The 21,537-nt window shown below is 40.7% G+C and overlaps 2 protein-coding genes and 1 pseudogene across 2 annotated transcripts in view; 2 read left to right on the top strand and 1 right to left on the bottom strand.

Moving 5' to 3' along the window:
- LOC137234912 (paired box protein Pax-5-like) overlaps nt 1-21,537 on the bottom strand; it is a 2,462,599-nt gene that overhangs the window by 699,992 nt on the left and 1,741,070 nt on the right. The window lies entirely within an intron of this gene.
- LOC137234420 (probable dolichyl pyrophosphate Glc1Man9GlcNAc2 alpha-1,3-glucosyltransferase) lies at nt 8,484-9,454 on the top strand (annotated as a pseudogene).
- Nucleotides 9,739-10,883, top strand: LOC137234419 (queuine tRNA-ribosyltransferase accessory subunit 2-like). The gene is made up of 2 exons (XM_067757972.1): nt 9,739-9,916; nt 10,207-10,883. Exons 1-2 carry the CDS (start codon nt 9,739-9,741, stop codon nt 10,881-10,883), a joined length of 855 nt encoding a protein of 284 aa, XP_067614073.1.

Raw genomic sequence — 21,537 nt, 5'->3', positions numbered from 1 at the left:
GCCTGACCCCTAAGATTATACTGCCGGAATGCATACGATTCCGGTCAGTGACTCATGAAAAAGCATATTTTTTACGTTGTTGGAATGCACCAGATTCCAATCAACACAGTACTGTCTTGTTCCTTCTTAATGATACATGTTGATAAATGTTCCTCCATCCTTAAGCGAGATAGTTCCTGTTTTTTATGGAAGGAATAAAATGCCGGCAAATTAAATTAGCTTGTATCTCTTAAATTAGATAGGCAAGTATTGCATTACGTATAGTGGAAAAGTACATTCAAGTCTGATACAGCTATACAAGTCATCGTAGTGCGCGCACCAGATAAGAAGTGGATTATTTTTAGCAAAGTTTCGTCGGCAATGGGGTAAATAGAAAGGAAAGTAGTGTCTGGGTACTCTAGGAGGAGCCGCAAAATACAAGCGGCTTAGGAGGTCCGCAGAATCAATTTCTCCAATAAAGAGCTTATGGATGAACAATACCCCCAGTAATATTCTCCGATTTTCCAGAGTGGGTAAGTTAATAAGAAGAAGTCTACTTCTGTATGGAGGAAGGTGGAGACTTGAGTCCCAATTAAGGCCGCGTAATGCAAATATCAAAAATTGCTTTTGAACTGACTCAAGACGCTTTATATGCTTTTGAGAAACAGGGGACCAAACGCTATGACTAGCATAAACATCCATATCCGAACGAGGTGGTATATACGAACAGCAAACAATTACGCTATAGCTACCGAATGAAAGCCTAACTGCTATGAATTCGATATGAGAGATATTGTCCAGCGAAATCAACTCAGATGATAGGTTAGATTCAACAGCAATAAGGACTCCTCCCGCTCTAGATATGCGATCACGCCGATAAACAGCATATTTATTTGAAAAAACCTCAGAATTTTAATTATCAGGCTTTAGCCAGGTCTCCGTAAAAGCTAAAACTTGTGCAAAAAAGTTGAAAGAATTAAGGAAGAATGGAACAAGTTTTGATCGTAAACCACGAGCATTTTGGTAATTAATGAGATGATGGGACAGATCAGCAATTACCTTTGTGTTGTTATTACTGTGTTCGTCATACCGTTTTTTAACTGTAATAAAACAGGTTCGGCCCTCGCCTTTCTTGTGAACAAGTGAACCACAGTATGCTTAGGCCAAAAAGAGGAATCAAGGACCTTATCGAAATATTCAGCTGAAAGGGATATTTTAAATGAGGAGGTGTCTCTCTCATGTTTAAAGTTAAATTTATACACATTGATGTTACTAGTGGGTGCAACACCAAGTTTAGGGCAAACGTAATGAGCAATGTCATTTTCGGTAAGCGAGGCGTGTGATCGGGACACAAATACAGCCCTACGAGGTGGCACGGCAGTCACCTGCAAAGTAGTAGCAGATAGCACACCAGAGAGCTGGGAAGGTGCGGCCGTTATAGAATAGTTTACAGGAAACGCATTGCTTGACCTAGCGTTGGTTATCGAGCCCGTCAAAGAAGTACTATTTTTTTCAGGTACACTTGTATCGCCAGCTACAACCCCTGTATCGGTAACTGTTATTGTTGGAGATAGAGATACCGGTGGAGGTGTAGGAAGAATTGGGGAGTCCAGCGAAATCAACATTGGTGACGTAGAACAAACAGCCGCAAAGGTACCACTATTAGTTCATACATCATTTAATTTGCCAGAGATCGTCTCACTGGAAGTCTCGACACAGCCTTGTGGAGATTCCTGAGCTGCATTGTTCATAACGTCTTTGGTAAGCCTGTTCGTATCAGTCAACGCGGTTGAAGGGACATTCGTAGGAGGACAGCTTTGCCCCTGACTCGAAGACAAGTTGGAGTCATTGTTGGGCATAAATTTCTTACGTTTTGGGGATTCAGATATCACTTTCAATTTTTTAAAGTGAGCCTCCATCGTTTTCGATCCTTCATTAAGGTCACGAAACCCAATAAAAATGTTGTTGAACTCTTTCTGAGTTTGCCTCATAAAAGCTCGAATGTCATTTTCTACGGAACCACAATCATGACATGTCCAATTCAGTCCCAGTTTGCTGGATATTAGGTCACCCACCGACCACCTATGTGAGAGAAACCGGCACAGATAACATGAGCCATATTATCACAAAGCCAACAACAAACATAAGTATCACCACGGGAAATTTTATTTTGATTGGGGCACTTCTTGACACAGCAATCCAACATAGTTGAAAAGTTAAACAAACCCAAAAGAAAAATAGGCAAAAGAAACTATAAGTATAGTATAAATTGAACAGCTGTTCAAAAAATATGGGCGAGAGTTATTTTGGAGCACTGGATGCAAATCGCAAGACAGCGGATAGCTAGGAGCGAACACAACAGAAAGCAAAAAGGGCACACAATGACTTGCTAATAGCAGCTAACAACAAAAAGGTATGCAGTTATCACAAATTTTTGTGAAAATCTATGATATATGAACACACAGACTGAATGTTTAAATTGCACAAAAAGCCACTATGTGTATTGCACTGTGTAAAGATTTAATACGAAATTAAACTTATAAACTGTTTTCTATTATATTAATGAATATTTATAAAAGATAAAACTTGTTTACAAAGTAAAAAGGATAACAATTCGAAGAGCGATCAAAAACACGTCCGCGCACGGCAAGGTTACCAGATCGCGAAGTTACTTAAATTTGAATTACAAAATTCATGCCGGCCAGCCAGCCAGCCTGTCAAGTCAAACTAAATAAAACCGTTTAAAAAATCAAATTCTGTGTGTGTGTGTTTTGGCTATATGTTCCTTCGAACAAGACGAAGGTTTTTCTTTTCCAGAACTAAGAATTTCCCATTCTGTTTTTACATTATGGGTATTAAATTGAAGCTGTTGTGCTTTAGTACATAGTAATTATTATACCGCTGGGTGACTAGGGTCTCGAGATATAGGCCAAAACGTGGACCGGGATACCCCTAGAATGTGTGTGTAATATTGATATTAAACGAAAGCTCTTGCTGAGAGCTTTAAAGTAATTTTCATTGTGATATTCGATTTAGTCGCATCAACCTGGCAAAACTGATAAATATGCAAATTAACAGCCTCCTATTTTAGAAGGTGTTTTTTAGAAAATAATAAAACTTATTTTCGAGTGGTTAGTTACCGAATGTAACGTTGACACCAAACTGGCTATTCTTCTGAATTACTCTTATTTATAACTTAACTTTAGCTTATTGAGTTTGATACCTAACCCACTTTAATATTTACAATAACTGGACACTTAGCATAAGCATTGCATAAGATTAAGATTTTATATTATCTTTGTGCACTATTCTGTTTCTGTGATTAATTTTAACCCTATTGTCTAAATCCTCTTTTACTATCTGTTCCTTATACTTAACTTATTTATCTCTCCTATGATTTTCTCGTATATGAATAAGTTTTCATTTTTCTGTTTTTGTTTTGTCTACGTAACACCTTTTCTTGCGCAAATAGTAATTTTGGTGCCACAATATCATGTTTAACCTTATTGTAAAGTACCTCGAATGGTTTATTTTCTATTACGGACTGTATTGTTTTATTATATTGATGAACCGATCTATACACTGATTCAGAAAAACTGGCCAAATCATATTCCTGCTTCATACATCTTGCAATCTCAATTATCGTTGAATGAATTCTTTCAACCTGTCCATTGGTTGTACTGTGATTTGGGTTACAAAAATAAATCTCAATATGAAGTCACTCCATCAAAGTTTTAAATTGCACAGTAGTAAATCCTGGTTCATTATCTAGTGTTATCATCTTTACATTAGCGAAACCCCGTAATATTTCCAATACTTTATCTTCCAACTCAGTCTTATCCTCAATTCGTTTAATAATCAAAAACTTTGAATATGCGTCAATACATGTAATAAATTTCAAAGATTGAGCATAAAATATATCCATATGAATCTGTATTCCTTCCTCATCAGGTACAGGAGCCTCTCCAATCGGTATTTTCTTCGGGTGCCAATCATATTTATTTCCATTACAAATGTAGCAGCTTCTAATATACTCTCTGAATTGCTTATGCATTTCAGGCCAATAGTACATCTTACAAATTTGCTTTATATTTTCTTCAAAACTTCTGTGTGCTCTGTTATGTGTTTGTTCTATTATCGCACCTTGGTCCTCCCTGTTTGCTACATCTTTCTTTAATCACCAAAAACTTTGAATATGCGTCAATAGATGTAATAACTTTCAAAGATTGAGTACAAAATATATCCATATGAACCTGTATTCCTTCCTCGTTAGGTACAGGAGCCTCTCCAATCAGTATTTTCTTCGGGTGCATGTCATATTTATTTCCATTACAAATATCGCAGTTTTTAATATATTCTCTGAATTGCTTATGCATTTCGGGCCAATAGTACATCGTACAAATTTGTTTTATATTTTCCTCAAACCTCCTGTGTGCTCTGTTATGTGTTTGTTCTATTATCGCACCTTAGTCCTCCCTGTTTGTTACATCTATAGGAAAATTTCTGGTTTTTTTGTCTCCGGAATTTCCACACCATCTGAGCTTTCTGCAAAATGCTGCGTAGCACGATCTGATTAGTCATCAGATACCTGAGTCAAATATTGTCTAGATAATGCATCCGCTACTATATTCCCTTTACCTGGCTTATAAATTATTTTTGGAGCTTATTATTCGATTATAGTGTGCCATATTTTCATTTTAACATTACGGTTTCTTGGAGAAACCGAAAAGGGTAACGGCTGGTGATCTGTGTGAATCTCCAAATCTGATACCACATAAAGGTAATTTCTTAAAGTTTTCAATGCCCAAACTATGGCATAAAGCTCCTTTTCGTTTGTTGCATAATTTCTTTCTGTATAATTCAATGTTTTCGATATAAAAGTAATGGGCTTTCCTTCTTGACTTAATACTCCTCCCAATGCGTCATTTGAGGCATCTGTTGCCAATATAAATTTCTTTGTAAAATCCGGCTGAGTTAGTTCGACTTGAATTGCATGTAATTTCTTTAATCTCTCAAAGCCATAATTGCTTCTTGGTCAAATTTAACCTTAATTTTTTTAGACATGTGCTGTGACTACGAAGTTGTCTCACTGTTTTAGGTAATGGATACCTCGAAATCGCTTCAATTTTTCCGGATCAGTTTTAATTTATGCAAGGGATTACCCGCAAATCGCAAATTGAAAATTAAAAATTACGTGACAATGGCAACGAGTTAAATTATACAAAATAAATTCCCTTGGCAGTTTACAATTTAGACCACAATTTAAAGTTTAAGGTATACACTCGAAATAATTAGGAAACTCACCTGGGGCTAGCTGCTCTTGAACGTTCCAAATTAGAAAAAGAAAAATATAAAAACGAAAAAGGTCCGCACCACATGCCGATAGCTAACTTTCGTCGAGTTTTTCCCCTTTGAAGTTAGCGCTCGGCAGGGGTGGGCCGTTACCGGTAAATAATAATATTGCCAAAAAATGTGCATTAGGGTGGTAGCGAATATTTAGGCTGGTGGCCTAACCATGCCGGCCCCCTTGCAGCGAGCAACTCGAAAGAGCAAAAGCAAAACTGGTGAGGACGCCAGCAACCTTCCCAAGGCTGGATAAAATAAATAAATTAAAACTATGATGTGTATGTATAGTTGGATCGTAAGTACGATCTCCGGCGGACATCCGTGCTCGCAGTAATGCAGCCTCGCTGAACTGTGGATGAAAAAGAAAAGCGTTAGTATTCAAGTAGGTGCCCGCCGACAGTCGACGTGGGTGTACCTCCGACCATAATACTGGCGTAGACGTCGGCGCCCAAAGTGAGCAACACTGGCGACGATCGGTAAAATGTCGGATCGGCCAGCTTCATGAACTGGAATGGGGCCGCTATCGACGGGTCCAGATTTGCCGTGGGGTTTAACCTGGCATAGTTTGCTATTACGGTGGCTTGGGTTGTGATCTTTCCTGCTACCCCATATATCCCGCGAAGAACGACGGTGCACCGCGAAAGACGTGCGGTATTGTTACGCTCCAGGTGTAGATCCTTGCACAGATTGGCATCGATAATGCTGGTGGGAGCGCAGGCATCTAACAGGGCGCGGACCAGGTGTAAACGACCTCCTGCCTCAATTCGGACTATGGCTGTCGGCACGATGGCGATCAATGCTCGAGTTATAGTCGGTGCCGCTAAATTGTCCCGGAGTCTACCACCCCTGAAGCCAGTGGGGGTTTGTTGTTGCCTCACGAGAGCACGATGGTTGTTGCGCATCTTATTAGGGGCCGCCCTCCCAGTGAACTGTCGTGACGAGCGGGACGGACGAGGTTCCGCGTCGTCACGCTGTTTACCAGTAGAGCGGTGCGATGGGCGGAAAGGACGTGTCTCCGCGCCATCCCCCATTTGTAAGCGCGTGAAAGCGCCGTGCATAGGCGAGCGGTTCTCGGGTTTCTCGTGACGTAGTGGTGGCAGGAATCGCGGCGTTTCCAAGCTGCCCGATTGGGCTACCTCTGCTGCATTGGCCAGCCTCTCTTCTTCCTCTTCCTCCTCGACTTGCTGGGCCCATCATTTCGTTTGCTCCGTGACGTGGATTGAGAGGACCTCATCCGAGCTCGCATCGTCGGCGTCGTGCTTGCTTTGAGGCGGCGACGGCTGATCCTCGTCCATATGTAGCGTCGTGTGATGTGGTTCACTGCAACGTCGGCATCGGTCTTGGCTAGGGCAGATTTCCAGGCGGTGGAACGGGGATAGGCAATTGGGACAATATCGGTGAATGAGTATTGCACGTAGTCGCTCCTCAGTCGACATACCACGGTAAATTGGGCACAATCGCACTCTGTGCGGTTTGGTGCACAGACGGCAAGCGATGGTGAACGCATTTGGACGTGCCTCGGTTTTGGAGCTTTTGAATGCAAATCCAGGCATGTCTGGAAATGGTAGCGTTTAGTAATATCGCTGCATAGGTTGGTTGGGTGGCTAATTGCCGGAGACCCGGGGTCGATTCTGGCTGACCTATTGGTTGACGTACTCGGGATAAGGGTTTATTTGGGATGAATAATCTGGTTAAGTTATTATGCCGATGTAGTGACGTGTAGTGGTTGAACCCACTGTTAGGTTTAGTAAACTTTGATTGACATACGCCTAAAATTATCTTTCGTTTTGAAAATAGTTTCATCAGAATGAAAATGCTGATATGGAAAGCCACCAATAGTAAGATTAAGAATTATTAAATATAGACTTAGGGCGAACTATATTTTTTGGTGTTTGCCTGAGGCAGGCAACACGCGCTAATGTACGTTATATCACGGTAAACCCGTGTGTTGTCACGGCTCCTTGTAATTGCCCTACAAAAATTTGGTCACAAAACTTACCCACGCCCATGCAAATGTGACTATGAATATAACCTATGAATGACTGTAAAATGACTAGTCAAATGACGTCGTGCAGATAAAATGTGCGACAGGTGTAAAGAGGCCTTTATTCGCTGTCTGGGAACACTCTTTGTGTTGATTTGTGCCATGTTGTGTGAGAATCACAAATTGTGGTGTGTTTGTTGATTTCAACACATCCTGGCGGAAATAGACTACACTATCGAGTGTGATAATTTGTAGAGCTGTCAGCTGCTCACTCTTCCAATCGTTGGAATGAGACAGCTGTGCGGTGATACCCATTGCAGTGTAATGATACATAATGGTCATGTCATGAAAGTATTTAGGGAAAACTCGCGTCTGAGTCCTGACGCGACATCAAATTTATAATCTTTTCTAAATTTTAATTTCTCCCTTGTTTGTGGTATCGAAAGCATATATGACACTCCTTTATTCTTGCTTGGATTTCAAGCTAAAGGGACTGACGAAACTTTATCGGAACTTCAATACGCAGAGACAATTTCTATCATGAAAGCGAGACCACTATTGAGTGTGACACGTTTTGTTTATGTTTTACATTTTAATTTTGCCCTACCCTTTTTAGCAGGGAAAACAATGCAAATAAAACGCGAAAATTATTTCGGTCTCGAGTGGTTCATTTCCCCCTTTTTTTTACAAGGAAGTTGATTTTGATTGTGGTTTTATGCACCACATTGTCAAAATAAAACAAAATTTTCATTCGTCGAAAAAAGGTAAAGTTGTTCGGGCACTAACACTCGAGTTTTTTGGATCCCACGGATCCGACTTGTGATCCCATGGGGTCGCGCGCAATGTGTTTACGGCGTAAGAAAAGACAAAGGCAAATGTAATCGAGTGGCACCCTTGTTTCGTTCATTCAAAAATGTCATTCATTCATGGAAATGAGTATAGAGACATTTTTGAATGAATTTTCATAATGAAGAAAACTGGTGCTGGATAAGTATATTGGTATCGTTCCCGTTTTATAATTCTGCAAAAATTATTCAATCTCCTTTTCTTTTTATTTAATCTTTATTTTCAGGTACCTTGCTACAACTTGGGCGGTTTGCTGGCACCACCTAAGTGCAAAAATATTGGTTGTTGTGGACCAGGTGGACTTCTTTGGTAATAAACTGGTTAGGACATGGAAAGCCAATTCTGGAAGTTATTCCCTATATCTAGCGCAAGCAAACTGCTGCTTGTACCTGCTCTCCATTCCACAGATTTCGAAGTACATCGCAATAGGTTGGCTATAACACATTCTCTACCATTCAATCAATGGTATTATGATGCGACAAGCGAATGGACACTCGATTTTCCACCTTTATTTGCCTATTTTGAATGGATAATAGCGCAAGTGGCACATTATGTTGATCCTCAAATGTTGATTGTTACAAATCTTAATTATGCATCAACGGCAACTATATACATATTTTCAACGCGGAACAGAAATATTTGCGGAGTTGATGTCAGCATTCGGTGTGGCACTATGTCTGCAAATTTTAAATGTACCCGAGAAGTCACAGCGCCACTTTGCTGCAGAGCTTATCATGCTATACAATGTGGGTTTGATTTTTGTGGATCATATTCATTTTCAATATAATGGGCTCCTTTCTATTCGGTATATTGCTTCTGAGTATTAGCTACTTGCTGGAGGAGCGTTATTTGGTTTCAGCATTCATATTTGCAACTCTACTCAATTTTAAGCACATATTTTTGTATATGGCGCCGGCATTAGCTGTTTATTTCCTGAAATTTTACTGTTTCCAAAGCGGGTGTAATCCAAATGTTTGTATTGGTAAATGGTTGTTGGTTTCACGCCTTTGTTGCATCATTTGGTCCTTTCTACAGACAATTGCCGCAGGTTTTAAGTCGTTTATTTCCATTTAAGCGGGGCCTGACCCATGCATGATGGGCGCCTAACTTTTGGGCACTTTACAATACAGCCGATAAAGTTGTACAACTGATTTTGGCTACAACGAAGAGCAGATCAAAATCAATTTGTTACGAGCCATCGTTATCTGTTCATGCGATTCCTTCATGTTTGGCTGGCACGTTTACGAAAAGGCTATACTCATGTGCCTCGTACCACTCTGTATTAACCTGCAGAGATGAAATATGGCTCTTCTATTTTGGTGATCAGAAATATCAAAATAATGCATAGTCACGAAAGGAATTTTTTATAAAGAGCAATTGCCACGGTGAAGGCTAGTCGCAGGCCATACAAAGGCGGCAGTAAATTTAAGGTCTTCCGTCAACTTGAACGTCCTGCGGAATTGGAACGTTTAATTAACGAATTGCCGCGGAAAACTGGTTGGTAAAATTTACAATGAGCTGGTTCGTGTGGATGTGATTTAGTAAATATTTATTAATTAAAAGGTTGTTTTGTTGTTATGAAAATGAGATTTGTTGTTAAGAATGCAAGTAAATCTTCCGCTCGTCTTGGGATCCTAATTCATACGGAAACAAACAAACAACGAAGAACACCTATGCTAGTACAAACAACTAAAGGCGAAAGCATTCCATATCTAAGTAGCGAAGTATTTCGATATATCACCCAAGAAGCTCCGACGTTACCTATTGTCATTATCAACCATTTGTAAGACGAATAATTGCAACCCTATCATATTTTCATATTACCGACCAACAGCAACCCTAATAGTCTTTCTCTCACGACGAGTTAGTTACCAACAAGAGTCGAAACGATTAACATCATACATTCGTGTGTGGCCAAATGAAATATAATCAAATATTCTAACTTTCAATGTACTTTAATTAAACTCTTTTAATACTCATTAAATATTATAACGTTAAAACATGTGTGTTTAAATCCTGACAAAATATAAAGTGAGAAGGTCGTGTAGTGAAAAACCCCTTCTTACACATTGAATGTATGACAGAATCAAAACTGCTGTACCATGGCTTACTTGGAAGCTATGTGGGGTATCCTGATCCAGATACTTTAACAATGCTGATTATACGAGATCCTTGTGAGATCACACCGAGTGGGCATAATGACAAAGATATAGTACCGCTATTTACTAGACACGGAAAGGAGACACTGGACGCCAAAAGTCACATGAAATATATAGAAAGGTGGAGACCAGATATATATCAAGGCCTCTGTGATGCTGATACAAATTTACAAGGTTCTAAAAGGCGTTTAGTAAAAAGTGTTGAACGTACCCAAAAATGTATGGATATATGTTGTGAACTACATAAAAACTCCAAAGTTCAACGAAATAGCACATTATTCGTGCCAATCGTTGGTGGATATAGTACGTTTGCGCGTTCCGATTCTATTAAACATGCTAAAGCGAAAGGGGATCAGCATAGCTTTGTTGGAGGCTACATTTTTGAAGGTTTTCATAACTATGGTTTAAGCGCCACAGAAGTAGATGCTAATCAATTAATTACAATTATGAAACATTGCTTAAATGAACTGCCTATTTATAAACCAAAAATATTGCCAGGCGCTTATACGCCTCTTGTTATTTTGGAACTTATTGCGCTGGGTGTGGATATTTTTGATACAGCCATGTAAACCCATGGATGCGATGGAGCATTTTACAAGCTGTGTTCTTTTCATCAACTGTGTTAACAACAATAGGTTATGGCAACATTGTGCCCGTAACAACGGGTGGACGCGTCTTTTTCATTTGCTTTGCGCTGGTTGGTATTCCATTTACACTTACCATCATCGCAGATTGGGGTCGTCTCTTTGCCACAGCCGTCTCCGGGATGTGCAACTACATGCCAAAAGTGCCGAATTTTATTGGCAAGACATGGTTTTATGCGATTTTGGCGGTTGATTTTTGGGTGTCTATTTGGCTGCTGGCGCCTGGCTGTTGCTGCTTTCGGAGGACGACATATGAGTATCATGCTGCATCTACCAGTTCTATCAGAATACAAGCAACCCGATGATTGGAATTAATTTATGATGGTAAGTAGGTAGTAATAAAAGCTAAATCACCTTAATTTCAAATCAGTTAATTTAAAGGTGAAACAACGTTTAACAAAACAGCTGCTTCAAATGCTACTACAGCCAAAACCACAGGAACCTGCAGTACCTGCGCATACCTAACGGAGGATGGCAGAGCCTGCGCAAAAATAACGGAGGTTGATACGCAAACAGATTTAAAAGGTATGATGTTAAACGATATTACCTTACGGTAATAAAATATTAGGCAGGGTTCTGTTGGCCTCGTTCGGGGTGAACGAGAGCGGGTTTAAGTGGTTTGTTGGCTTCGTTCGGGGTGAACGAGAGCTGGGTTATGGGATTTGTTGGCCTCGTTCGGGGTGAACGAGAGCTGGGTTACGGATTTGTTGGCCTCGTTCGGGGTGAACGAGAGCTGGGTTACGGAGTTTGTTAGAACGGTTGGGAGTTACAGATCTTCCACACCCTCACTGGGGAGGACCAATTTCATGATTGGTCTGGTGGTTTGTCCCCTTGCCGTATCCAGTTCGACAACTCGAACTCGGTTATCGGGGCCATAATGAAGGTTGGCTATCTGACCTAGTCTCCATCCGTTAGGGGGCAGATTATCCTCCTTAATGACGACAAGGTCTCCCTGTTTAAGGTTTGATTGTGGATGCTTCCACTTAACGCGCTTCTGCAATTCGGTGAGATACTCCGTTTTCCACCGCTTGCAGAAGGTTTAATGCAGCGCCTTGAGTTTTTCCCATCGATTGACGAGTGGTGCACGATTCTCGCTGACGTCGATCTCCGGTGGAGCTAACAGGTGCCGTCCCACGAGGAAATGGCCTGGAGTAAGTGGCTCCAAGTCAGATGGGTCATTTGACGATGGGCTCAGGGGACGGGAGTTCAGACAGGATTCAATCCTGAAGAGGAGGGTGCTAAACTCCTCGAGAGTAAATTTATTATTCGATACGATCTTTTGAAATGGGCTTTGAAACTCTTCACTCCCGCTTCCCACAGCCCGCCCATATGAGGAGCAGCTGCTGGTATGAAATGCCATGTAAGGGTTTGGTGGGCATATTTAGAGAGGGTTTGGTTGCGCGCATCAACGAGGAATGCCTTGAACTCTGAGCGGAGAGCCCTCGACGCACCGACAAAGTTCGTTCCGTTGTCGGAATAGAGGTTTTTCGGGCATCCTCGTCTGGCGACAAACCGACTAAGAGCTGCTAGAAACGCGGCGGTGCTGAGGTCGCTAGTCTAAGTGGATTGACTTAGTCGCAAAGCAGACGAATAGGCAGACGTAACCCTTAGACATGCGGCATCCTCGTCCGCTGTAAGACTTTATGTCAAACGGTCCTGCGAAATCCACCCCGGTGTTGGTAAATGCCCTGCTAAAGGTAGTGTGTTCCGCAGGGAGGATTCCCATGAGTTCCGTCGGGGAACGTTTGCGGAATAGCGTACAGGCCTTGCAGTTGTGTATGATGGATCGGATCATGTTTTTGACCCGAGGTATCCAGTATTGCGTGCTTAGGAGCCGCATCATCTGTTGGTTTCCGCCATGTACGGAAATGGTGTGGACAAACTGGACTAGGAGACGGGTGAGTCGTCAGGCGTAAGGGAGGATTATCGGGTGACGTTCGTCGACGGGAACGTCCCTGGATGCGTTGAAACGACCCCCACCCGAAGGACACTATCTTCGTCGATAAAGGGGTCTAGGGAGAGGATCTCGCTTTTGGCCGCGATGAGTTTCCTAGTTCTCAGAGAGCTTATTTCTTCAGCATAGTGGTTTGTTTGGGATATCCTGATGAGGCGGCTAATCGTAGCCTTGATTTCGTCAGGCGAAATCTGGTGCGACTCTGCTTTAAAATACGGTTTAGTTTTTGGATGGGTTCTATTGGCGAATCTTATAATGTGGGAGATTACTCGCAACACCCTTGATAAATCGGAAAACCGATCAAGAATATCCTCGCTATTGTTGATATTTGTTGCTGCATGCACTTGTACTCGTTTTTCTTCGATGTCTGTGTGGTACTCCTGTCCGCCTTGAGATGGCCATTCCGCTTTGCCTTCTTTCAGCCAATAAGGTCCCTGCCACCACAAAGAGTTGTCGACTAGGTCCGTGGCTGGAAGTCCTCTGCTGGCTAAGTCCGCTGGATTTGATGCGGACTCGACATGATGCCATGCTTTCGTTCCTACCTTCTCCACGATTTTTGTCACCCTGTGAGCTACAAATGTTGACCAGGAACATGGGGGTTTTCGAATCCATGCTAGGACGATGGTCGAATCTGTCCATAGGTGAATGTTAAATTTGCTTAAGTTCAGGTTCTCCATCATGGTTTCCAAAGTCTCAGCCAGCAAGACGGCAACGCATAACTCCAATCGTGGTAATGAAATTTTTTTTACTGGTGCCACCCTCGTTTTTGCCATGAGTAGACTAACGTATATCCTGTCGTTGATCTTAGCTCGCACGTAAACCGTAGCAGCGTAGGCTTTTTCGGACGCGTCACAGAAGCCGTGAATTTCTATATCGTTGGTTGGGGTGAAGTGCACCCACCGAGGTATACGAATCCGGTTAATGGCGGGGTACTCCTGCATAAAGGTTTGCCACCGATCTAGAGTGATTGTGGATACCGGTTCATCCCAATCCGTCCCCTCCAGCCAAATGTTCTGCATTAATATCTTGGCTACGATGATAACTGGAGCAAGCCAGCCTAACGAGTCGAAGAGTTTGGCGATGGCCGATAGGATCGCCCTCTTTGTTAAGATATCCTGGTTTTCGATTGGTTTCGCTGTGAAATAAAAATAGTCGGAATGCGCGTTCCAACGGATTCCTAGGGTTTTTACCATGCTCGCGTCCTCGAACTCAAGAAAGTCTTCCGTAAGCCTGTAAAGTTTGGGTATGCCCTGTAGTATCCTACTGCAATTAGAGGTCCACTTTCGCAGAGGGAATCCTGCTGACTTTAATACAGCTGTGATTTCGTCGCGAGCCGCGATTGCTGCCTCGATGCTATGCCCCCCTGCAAGGACGTCATCGACGTACATACTGTTTCGCAAGATGTGCGCTGCGGTTGGCAGAGATGCTTCGACGTCATCAGCAAGTTGATGTAGGGTTCTGATCGCTAGATAGGGGGCACAGTTTACCCCAAAGGTTACCGTGTTGAGCTCAAACACGCTGACAGGGTCCTCTGCTTTGAGTCGAAAAACTATTCTTTGGTATTGGTTTTGATTTTCCTTTACCAAAATTTGCCTGTACATATTCTCAATGTCGCTGTTGAAGACGTACTTGTAGAATCCGGCTCGAAGGACCAATGTTTTGCGGGGCAGTGTGGACCCGGGGAAGTCGAGCGTGTGCGTTGCAAATAAAAGAAAATAAATACCGAATTAGTAAATCGTAACCACAAGTTTGTTTACAAAATATAAGTTTATTGAAAATGTATAAAGGACGTAGCAATTGCAAAGAAATTAACCGAACTACAAAATGCACTTAACACGTTCAAATTTATGCAAGGGATTACCCGCAAATCGCAAATTGAAAATTAAAAATTACGTGACAATGGCAAGGAGTTAAATTATACAAAATAAATTCCCTTGGCAGTCCACAATTTAGACCACAATTTAAAGTTTAAGGTATACACTCGAAATAATTAGGAAACTCACCTGGGGCTAGCTGCTGGCTCTTGAACGTTCCAAATTAGAAAAAGAAAAATTTAAAAACGAAAAAGGTCCGCACCACCTGTCGATAGCTAACTTTCGTCGAGTTTTTCCCCTTTGAAGTTATCGCTCGGCAGGGGTGGCCGTTACCTGTAAATAATAATATTGCCAAAAAAAGTGCATTAGGGTGGTAGCGAATATTTAGGCTGGTGGCCTAAACAGCTACAATATACCCCCAAAATTATATTCCCTTTCTGTAAAATTTCGATTTTTCCAAGAAATTTTCATATTTGCTTTCTTCAACGTATCAACAACCGTCTTTAAATTCTCCGTGTGCTCCTTAAATATTTTGGAAAACTCAATGATATCGTCTATATATACGTGACAAAATTTGCCAATGTAATCCCTAAGAACATTTTCCATAGCTCTTTGAAAAGTACTAGGTGCGTTTTTCAGTACAAAAGGCATTCTTAGAAATTGATATTTCCCGTTATTAACTGAAAATGCTGTCTTTTCCACGTCATTATCCATCATCAAAATTTGGTGAAATCCCGACTCAAGGTCAATTGTAGAAAAATATTTCGAGACCCCCAAATCAGGCAGTATGACATTGCTGTCCGAAACTGTTACTTCGTTTAATTTTTTAAAGTCCCATCTTCAACGTTTGTGTATCATCTTCATTTATGCCTTTTTTGGTTCAACCCAGATAAGTGAATTGTATGGGCTTTTACTTGCACGAACCACACCATCTTGCAACAAACCCTGATCTCCTCATTAACAAAGCTATTTGCAGCTAGCGGAAATTGATACTGCTTACTCCAAACCGGAGTATTAGTCGTAGTACTAACATCTGTTCTAAACGGTAAATTCATATCTATTCCAGAATGAATTTTCTCAATTTCTGCTATTATTTCCTTTTCCCTAACAATAAATTTATTTGACTCTTTCTTAGTACAAGGTTTGTAATTATTTTCTGCATTGTCCGAGCATACATCGGCTGGTGCCTCAAAGGATTCTTCCTCCAAAGTAATTGCATTCCACGCCCCCTTTCCCCATCTATCCTGTCGGATAATTCAACGATTGGTGTTTTAAAATCTTCTCTCGAAATTTTTGTATTCAAATTATTTCTATTAACGTGTTTTACTTTATAACTTGCTGGAATTCCCTTCGGCTGACGTTTCAGGATTTCTTTGTCCCGAATGTTTTCTTTTTTCCCTTTCTTTCTTTTTTGTCGGTATTACCATCGGCTGGGCACTTTTTTCAAAATTAATGACCGCTTTTATATCTCTCAAGAACTTATATCCGATTAATAAATCTGCTTCTAAATTTTCAATTTCATAAAAAATTTGCTTTTTACCGAACAAAGTTATAAAATGATAGTAATGTATTACTGAATAGCCATTAATTGTTTTAACTCTTTTTTGTGTAGCCAATTCATTTCTATTCTTGTAAATACCTGATTTTATATAGCAGCTAGTTGGTACGGTGACAATTAAGATTTTAAAATTTTTACCTATTGCCCTGCCATACAAGAAAATGTATGGCAAAGCTAATTTTGGTCTAAAAAATTATCCTATTTTATATTGTTAACACGTAATGTTTTATTGGGCGGTTGCACGGTCTGCTGCGTGCTTACATGTGGTCTTTTTTCTATATTAGGTTTGAGCTGCGGCCGATTTTGTACCCTGATGCTGGAATCAATCATTGTGGTCGGTCAGGGTTGCGCTCTTTTAATTCTTCGGTTAAAATTTCTTTGAGGCTGTGCTTTTGCAAACCTCAGATTATTATTGAAGCTTTTTTATGGCTATGGTCGCTTTGCGACAATGAAAATAGAATATTTGATAAATTCCCATTCATTCTGGTTATAAATATACGTAAAGCATCTCTCCTATTCTTTAGTGACTGAGCTGTCAGTACCGTAAGTCATGATCGTTTTATTAATTAGCAAAGTTTCTCGTTAACCTTATTGTAATAATCAATTACTGAATTAGAGCTTTGTCTCAGAATGCTCACCTCTTTTTCAATGATATGAGCTGGCGTCTTGTCGGCCTATGCAGAATCTAATCGTGCCAATTTAGGTACTGTGCCATGATTTGATAACAAATCATTGGCTTCCGGGGTGATCTTATTTCTCAATACTCAATATCCTCAGCAAAATACCTACGGCTGCCTCTAACGTACAAACTCATCGCGTTATTAGCAGATTCCCCGCAACTAACATATTTGCTATGCTTTCCCATGAATTCGGGCAAAGACTTTATTATTTCTAAAGACCCATCGCATTTTATTTTTTTGGTTGATAGTCTCAGGCTTGTACTCCGCAATGGTAGCTGCCTGTATCATCCCACAATTGAACGGTGTTTCCTGCCATTTGTCATTGTACTCACAATAAATAAGGTAAAACCTTCAATATGTATATATTGGTTAAATAAAATAGTTTATTTATTGCGAGCTGGTACGTCCAGCCACATACTCGAACGGCAAGCATTTTATTAGCACGTACTAAGCTTTCGCAGATATTAAGTAAAGTATTATTACAATATCGCTCGAGCAATTTAAGCAGTAGCGAGCTAATATAAAGAAAAATATTTCTCGCATCAAAAATGTTGTTGAGGCCAGTTTACGACCATTATAACGATTTCGCTCGAGAAATTTAAGCATTAGCGAGCTAATATAAAGAAAAATATTTTTCGCAACAAAAATATTGTTGAGGCCAGTTTACGACCAGGGGGTAAAGTTTTGTCACCTGCCGAGTATAAACGCCGGCTTGATATTCCTGAGTTGTATTTCAAAAGTGCGTTGTTTACATAAACGGACATCGAAAAATTGGATTCGGAGGACAGTGGTCGTGTAGACTTGGAAGACCTGTTGTACATAACGAAATGAATTCTTAAGCCTCAGCTTTCTGAGAATTCAAACGCTTCACCTTCAGATACTACTTGTGTTACGCAGTCAGGTTCAAAACTACCTAAGCTAAAACTTCCGTCATTCAGCGGAAAGTATTCTGAATATCAAAATTTCATTATTTCCTTTAAACAACTCATCGATAGAGAGTTTAGCCTATCTAACATAGAAAAATTTAAGCACTTGCGCAACTGTCCCCAGGGTCCCGCATTAGAAACTATCGAAGCGTTCTCAGTCTCCAATGAAAATTATTCGAAGGCTTTGGAAAGACTTAAATCTCGGTATGACAATCCAACCCTTATATTGACCATGCGAAGAAAATAGGTCTTTGCAATAATTGCCTGTCGAAGGGCAATTGTCGAACTGCACATCAACGTTCAAGTGCAGAGTTTGCTCCCGTCAACACCATAGTTTGTTGCATCGAGGGTTTACTCCGTAGTCATGAAATACTTCTTTGCCATCCGCCGTTCACACACACGGCTATGGTTTTGGTTCGCGACACTTCCTGAAATTATCGCCTTGATTCCTGCTCACAGGTAAACTTTATCACGGATGAACTTTCGCAAAAACTGATGCTGCCACGCAGCAAACATAACATTGAAATCACGAGTATAGGTGAGTCCTCTCCCAATATTAAATATAATCATCTACGAATATTAAGTCGCAAGCCACAGGGTTTGAACTATAGCTCACATTTTATATCACTTCGCATATCGCTTATCAGCCAGAACCGGAGATAGACACATCTTCATGGCATATCCCATCAAACGTTGTTCTCGCAGATGATCAATTTTATAAATAAAAAAAAAATGATTTGCTTTTAGTGACAGAGAGCTTTTTCAACTTACTTTCTGTAGGGCAAATAAAATTTGGTAACAATCTTCCTATTTTACAAAAAACACTACTGGGTTGGGTCGTTTCTGGACGCTGTCGTACTAGCTCTAATACGCTCAAACCGAACTGCTTAATTGTTTGCGAAGACTTCATCGATTCAAAATTTGAAAAACTATGGCAGAATGAAGAAGTTACACAAATATGGACGTTTGGACCCCTGAATAAAATGGTTGCGAAAAATTATATAACGATACCGTTACTCGAAACTCTGCTTGTCGGGTGGTAGTTAAAATTCCATTCAAAAACAATCCTGCCTCCCTAGGTGAATCAAACACAACAGCTTTACGAAGGTTTAACTCATTACAACGTCACTTACAACAATCCCCTGCTCTAGGATCACAATATATCGCATTTATGGATGAGTATAAAGACCTGGGTCACATGGTAACAGTGCCAAACCCGAAACTAAATGAACCTCATTATTATATCCAACACCACTGCGTTTTGAAGCCTAATAGAACAAAAACTAAATTAAGAGTGGGTTTCGATGCATCTTGTCGAACTTTTTCTCAGAAATCAATAAATGATATCCAAATGGTTGGACCTACTATCCAAAGCGAGCTCGTCATTCTCTTACTTAGTTTCCGTTTACATCGCTTTGCACTAACAGCTGACATAATCAAAATGTACAGACAGATACTAGTCAGTGATGACCATCGCAAGTATCAATATATCTTGTGGAGAAGTTCGTCAGATGATGAAATTCTAGCTCAATGCATTCACATACGGAATGCCATCTGCACCATATCTCGCTCTGCGCAGTTTACACTGCCTCGCTGATCAATATGAGTCAACTTTCGTCGTTGGCTCAAATGTTGTCAAGTCAGCGTTCTACGTTGACGACTTACTATGTAGTGCTGACTTGATTGCTGAGCTATCGTGCATACAACAAGAGGTAACTGAATTATTAAAATTAGGTGGATTTGAGTTGACACAATGGCACTCTAATCATGAGCATTTAAGAGACGAACACTCTGACAAGGACCTAAATTTCGATACGTCTTTCACTACCACTCTCGGTCTTAAATGGGATCAATTCCAGGATAATTTTATATTTTGTTTTCTTCCTAAGCAGCAAATAAATGGCCGTGTTACGAAAAGGGCTATACTGTCCCTTACATCGTCGCTTTTCGACCCTCTCGGGCATCTAGCACCAATTGTGGTCAAGGCTAAAATTCTTCTTCAAGAGATATTTTATCGGCGTGGCGAACCGTTCTTGACAATCTTTCGCACCTCACTCCAATCAAGGTTCCAAGGTACTGCTTATCAACTAATATTCAGTCTCTGCAAACACATGGATTTTGTGATTCGTCGATTCGCGCATATGGTTGTGGACTATATACCCGCATTGTTGATTATGACGGCAATGTTCGTGTACGCCTTCTAAGGGCGAAGTCCAGGGTGGCCCCTACCAAACGACAGCTACTACCAAAACTGGAGCTTTGTGGTGCAATACTGCTGTCCCGACCTTTAACGAAAATTAAACTTTTGTTTTCTAATTATAATTTTGATACATTTCTTTGGACAGATTCACAAATTGTACTTCACTGGCTTGAAATGCATCCATCTAGGCTTTCAGCTTTCGTTGGCAACAGAGTATAGGAAATACAGCAGTTAACCTTGAATGCTCATTGGAGACATGTACCAACGAAAAGCAATCCAGCTGACATTGTGTCCAAACGAGGTACACCGGTTGAATTTGCAAGCTCAATTTGGTTCAAATGTCCTGAATTTCTTGCTGAAAACATAAACAAATGGCCTTGTGAACAACACAAAAATATCGATATGGGAGTTGTAAATGCGGAAGTGCGGAAATCGGTATTTAAGATAACTGAAACTAGTAACTACATCCTTGATTCTCTCGATAGGTTCAGTTCCCATATTAAAGAAATTCGTTCCATGAATGTTTTGATTTATCGCAAAATTTAAGAAACCAGTTGCAAATAATATTAGTGGACCTGTTACTTCCGACGAACTACACCGCGCAGTGTTAAGCATTACATGGAATATTCAACAGCAACACTTCGCCGAAGATATTCGGCACTTGCGGAAGGAGACAGTGACAATGGTACACTAAGGAATTTAGCAGACGACTCAAGGATTTGAACTCCTGAAAGTTGGCGGAAGACTTGAGCTAGCAAACATCCCAGAATCTCAAAAACATCCGATCTTGGTGCCAAGTAAATGTGAATTCGTCACACGATACGTTCGATATTTTCACATCAAAAACTACCATACAGGACCAAAAGCGCTGGTATCTTTAATTCGTTTACAATTTTGGATCGTCAACGTCCGCGACCTTGCTAGACATATTGTTCGGTCATGCATCCATTGCGTCCGATACAAGCCGAAACTGCTTCAACATATGATGGGCAATCTTCCCTTTGAACGATTGACACCATTACGTCCATTTTCTCGTTCCGGCGTCGATTTTTGTGGACCTTTCAACGTTTACCTTCGAATTAGAGGCAAGGTACCCTATAAAGCCTACGTTGCTATCTTCGTTTGCTTCCCAACAAAGGCGGTGCACATCGCGGTCGTTCCACACTTATCTACGGATGCATTCCTAGCATTTCTTAAAGGGATGATTGGAAGAAGAAGCCTTCCGTCAGACATATTTTCCGACAATGCGACCAATTTTGTTGGTGCTTGCAGCAAACTAGCTGAATTGAAAGCATTTATCTACAAAAAAGAGAATCAAGATATAATAGCTAATTTTTGCTCTATAGAATTTATAAATTTTCACTTTATTCCTCCTAGGGCACCTCATTTTGGCGGCATTTGGGAGGCTGCAATCAAGTCAGTCAAAGGCCACCTGAACCGAAGCGTC

Source organism: Eurosta solidaginis, chromosome X (assembly GCF_040869045.1).
Source record: "Eurosta solidaginis isolate ZX-2024a chromosome X, ASM4086904v1, whole genome shotgun sequence".
Taxonomy (NCBI): Eukaryota; Metazoa; Arthropoda; class Insecta; order Diptera; family Tephritidae; genus Eurosta; species Eurosta solidaginis.
The sequence above is the reverse complement of the archived record's forward strand: the minus strand, read 5'-3'. Positions and strand labels throughout refer to the sequence as shown.